This window comes from Lipotes vexillifer, unplaced genomic scaffold (genome assembly GCF_000442215.2).
Source record: "Lipotes vexillifer unplaced genomic scaffold, Lipotes_vexillifer_v1.1 scaffold1017, whole genome shotgun sequence".
In the NCBI taxonomy this organism is placed as follows: domain Eukaryota; kingdom Metazoa; phylum Chordata; class Mammalia; order Artiodactyla; family Lipotidae; genus Lipotes; species Lipotes vexillifer.
In genome coordinates, this window is record NW_006772141.1 from 1,318,395 (window position 1) to 1,322,072 (window position 3,678).

Genomic DNA, 3,678 nt, shown 5'->3' on the forward strand with positions numbered 1-3,678 from the left:
TCCTGCTGGCCCTTGGCCTCCACTCCATCCTCCCCACGGTCTGGAGAGAACCCTCCAGAATGCATGCTCTCATCTTCGCCCCCAGCGCTTCTCCAGCACCGGGAAGCTTCTCCAGGCCTTCCCAAGCTACTGACCAGCGCCCCAGCCGCTCCGGGGCTTCTCCTACTCTGGACCCATCAGGTGCAGAGCAGAGACAGTAGGCAGAGAAAGCCAAAGGTTCAGCACTCCCACCTCACTACGAACTCTGCCACAGCCGCTGGCGTGCTCTAGGCCCGGTAGGCGGACAGAATGCAGGGCTCAGAATGTGCACCTGGTCAGCCCAAACTCCCAGGGAGAAGCACGATGGCCCCCCGCACCAGCAGGCTCCCCACTGGGCTCTTGGGCGCACAGCTCCGGGCTGCCCAGCAGGGCTGTGGGGCAGAAACTTTCACCGGGGAGGAGGTGAGCGGCGAGAGAGACCAGCAAAGACCCAGGAAAGCTTCTGGAGACAGGGCATGCCTGCCTAATTCCACGCAGACGCGCCGCCTTAGTTCTGGGGATTTCGTGGGAGCGGGGCCGGGTGAGCAGCCTAAACGGACTCTGGAGACGCTCCCAGGATCCGTCAGCTCCAAGCAGATCCTGCTTATCCGCTATCCCATGGGCAGCAAGGAGGAAAAAGGTCCTGGCTCTCCCCACGGGCGAGGGGGAACAGGAATCCCAGGCAGCCTGCTCGCAGGGACAACGCTACCACCCCCAGACAGCCGGCAGTGCCACTCTCCACTGCCCGGAAACCTACGGACGAAGTTTACACCAGGACACCCGGTCCTGTGACCATTCGTACCCAGACCTTCTGTCTCCCTTTTTTCTTTTTTTCCTTTTTTGGGCACGTCAGAGCTGCCCAGTTTTCCTTTTGAAGCTATAGACTAACTAGATTTCTTTTTTTTTTTTTTTTTTTTTTTTTGGCTTATTCACTAACTTTAGGATTAGGATATAATTCCAACATGAAAACGAGCTCTGAAAGGTAGTTACCACCAAGTGTACTAAAACTCCACTTGACTTCAGTCAGAATAAAAACTTTATTTTTCCTAAATATTCCACCTGATATGCTCTGAGGGGAGGGGCTAGCAGACAGAATGTGGCCCATCTACATCGCCGTCACTTTATTGTATTGTCACCGTTAATTTAACTATAAATACTACGGTGGGGAGTGAGTCGCCGGCGGCCTCGGACTTCGGGGCAGCAAGCCCCGGCGCGGCCCGACCCGAGGCGCCCACCCTCCGGACGGTACACTATTTACAGCTCCTCGTTCCTCTTTCTCGACCCCCCTCCCGCAAGGCAGCGCGTGTGCAAGAAAGTAGCATCGTCTGGGTGTGCAAGTCCTTCGAGTTAGGCAAGGGCCACGGCCGGCCCGCGGCCGTCAGCTGTCCGAGTCCAAATCGCTTTTACCTTCCTCTTCCCTCTTCTCAGGCGACGCCTTCGACGACGTCTTGTTCCACTTCTCGGCGTTTTCCGACTCCTCCGACGAGGACCGCTTCTGCCGCCTCCATTTGGCGCGGCGGTTTTTAAACCAGACCTGTTGCGCAACGGAGGACAAAACAACGGTTAGGATCAAAGGCGCGCCCCCGCCATGCCCGGGCACCCCCGGGACGACCCCGGCGTGGAGAGGGAACCCGGAGACCCCGCGCGAGCGCCATCAAAAGGAGACCCGCTCCCGCTTCCGTATTTTCATCCAACTTCCTGGGCCTAAAGCGCCCTCCAGTAGCCTCCAGGCCGCTGCTGGGATGTTTTTAAAGAGCAAGGAGACCCAAAGAGAGCTGAGCAAACCCGGCTGGAGCCTCATTTCGCTGGGAAGGGCCGTGGGGCGCGCCCCGGCCGGGGTCCCGCGCCTACCTCCACTTTCTCCTCGCGGAGGTGCACCTTCCGGGCCAGCTGCTCGCGGGTACCCACGTCTGGGTACTTGGTCTCCTGGAAGAGGTTCTCCAGAGCTTCGAGCTGCTCGTCGGTGAAGATGGTGCGGTGCCGCCGCTTCCGCCGGCAATGCAGCTGGTTGAGGAGCTGCAGCTCGGTGCGCGACAGGGTGCCCACGTTCATGTAGGGCAGCATCTGGTGCGGCACAGGGGACACCAGCACCGAGCCGGGGCCCTCGTAGCCTGCGACAAAGTAAGGCGTACGGTCAGCCGCCTCCGTTGCCACCGCGCGCGCACACGCCCGCCCGCCACCCACTCCGGATTTAAAATCGTCAGCAAGGGGGTGCTGGGAATTGGGGGTGCGCGGAAAACAGGGTGTGAGGAACCGGGGGCCCGTGCGACCGCGTCCACCCGCACACGCCCAAAGCCGGTTAGGGAATCTTAAAAGGCTAAATTCTAAACCCCTAAAAGTGTCCTCCACGCAGGCACTGTTACAGCCTCCGCTAACTCTCGCCTGAAGTTTTCAGCAAGTGTGCAAACGCCTGCGCCCGATCCACGAAAAGATGGGGGTCGGGTGGGGGCAGGTTTGCAAGAGGAGGAAAGTTTGTGCAAAGTGAAAACGGCGAGCGCCACCGCCCACCCACGTCCCGGGGGCTGAGGATCGCCGAGGCCGAGGCCGGCGCGAGCGCGACCCTACCTGGGGGCGTCGGGACGCAGGAGCACTGCTGGGCCCCCAGCGGCGGCACAGCCCCGCAGCAGGCCGGGCCCACGGGTGCCGCCTGCACGTGCAGCTGCCCGTAGAAGTAGTTGTTGTAGCCCAGGCGGGAGCCTCCGACCGCGGCCGGGAGGCCTGCGCCGCCGGGGGCCACGGGGCGCGGGTAGAAGGCGCCATAGTCCGAGGAGGCGCCGCCGCCGCCGCCGTAAAGCGAGTCCCCGTGCAGGGCCGGGAAGACGACGGGAGCCGCGGCGCTGGGCGCCACCGGCAGCACCGAGTCCTTGCAGCGCGGCCGGGCGGCCAGGATGTTGTCGATGCTGAACATGCTGGCGGGCATCCCCAAGCCCCGCGGCGGGGACGCGCCGAGGAAAAAGCCTCAAAGTGGGGGGGGGGTGTGTGTCCACGCTCCTCCCGCGGCGGACCAAACCGAAAGAGAGCGCCGGCGAGCGCGCAGCCCCGCGCCCCTCCCCGCCCCCTGCGTCCGCTCTCCCTCCTCCAGCCCTCCCCTCGCTGCAGCGTTTGCCGAACTCAACTCGCGGGTAGGACGGAGTTTAGACCAGCTGAACCTCTTGTTGGTTTTATACTGAGTCGACGTCATCCTGGATTTAGTTCCTGGTAATATGCAGATGACAAACAGAACCAGATTTGGCCCTTTCTGTTCCTTTGGGTGGGGGGTCTTGAACAGAGCGGGAGGGGAAGAGGTGCCAAGGGGAGAGGGTTACGGGGGCCTGAAAATAGATTGTGGATTGCGAATTAATGAAATTAACCTAATCTTTTCCATTCTGCCGCCCCGCCGCGGGCCGGCGGAGCTGGGCGGGCGTCCTAATTGCCCCGGTTAATCTCATTAATTCCACCGTGAGGCCGCCGTTAACAACTCCCTCTGCCGACCTCTCCGCCCCCCACCATTTTTCCTCAGATTGGGCCCTATTACTGGGTGCGATTTCCTCTCCATGAAACTCAAATTCATTGTGGCCAGTTTTACTTTGGGGCTACATTTTTCTTTTCCTTTCGGGATGTGTTTTGTTTTAGAAGATGTGAGGGGCTTCGGCCTCAATCAAGCGAGATTGAAATTCCGCT

General features: G+C 60.8%; 1 protein-coding gene across 1 annotated transcript; it reads right to left on the reverse strand.

The window, feature by feature from the left end:
- Positions 1–1,124: 1,124 nt before the first annotated feature.
- On the reverse strand, positions 1,125–3,078 carry GSC (goosecoid homeobox). The gene is made up of 3 exons (XM_007447321.1): positions 2,584–3,078; positions 1,870–2,129; positions 1,125–1,552 (listed from the first exon to the last, which is right to left on the reverse strand). Exons 1-3 carry the CDS (start codon positions 2,936–2,938, stop codon positions 1,397–1,399), a joined length of 771 nt encoding a protein of 256 aa, XP_007447383.1. The 5' UTR covers positions 2,939–3,078; the 3' UTR covers positions 1,125–1,396.
- Positions 3,079–3,678: the final 600 nt, after the last annotated feature.

Excerpts from the sequence above, each read along its gene's own strand:
- GSC (XM_007447321.1), bottom strand. The coding sequence starts at position 2,938 with ATGCCCGCCAGCATGTTCAGCATCGACAACATCCTGGCCGCCCGGCCG. Across the intron at positions 2,130-2,583 it reads CTGCGTCCCGACGCCCCCAG|GCTACGAGGGCCCCGGCTCG; the intron begins GTAGGGTCGCGC and ends ACTTTGTCGCAG. Across the intron at positions 1,553-1,869 it reads TCCGCGAGGAGAAAGTGGAG|GTCTGGTTTAAAAACCGCCG; the intron begins GTAGGCGCGGGA and ends GTTGCGCAACAG.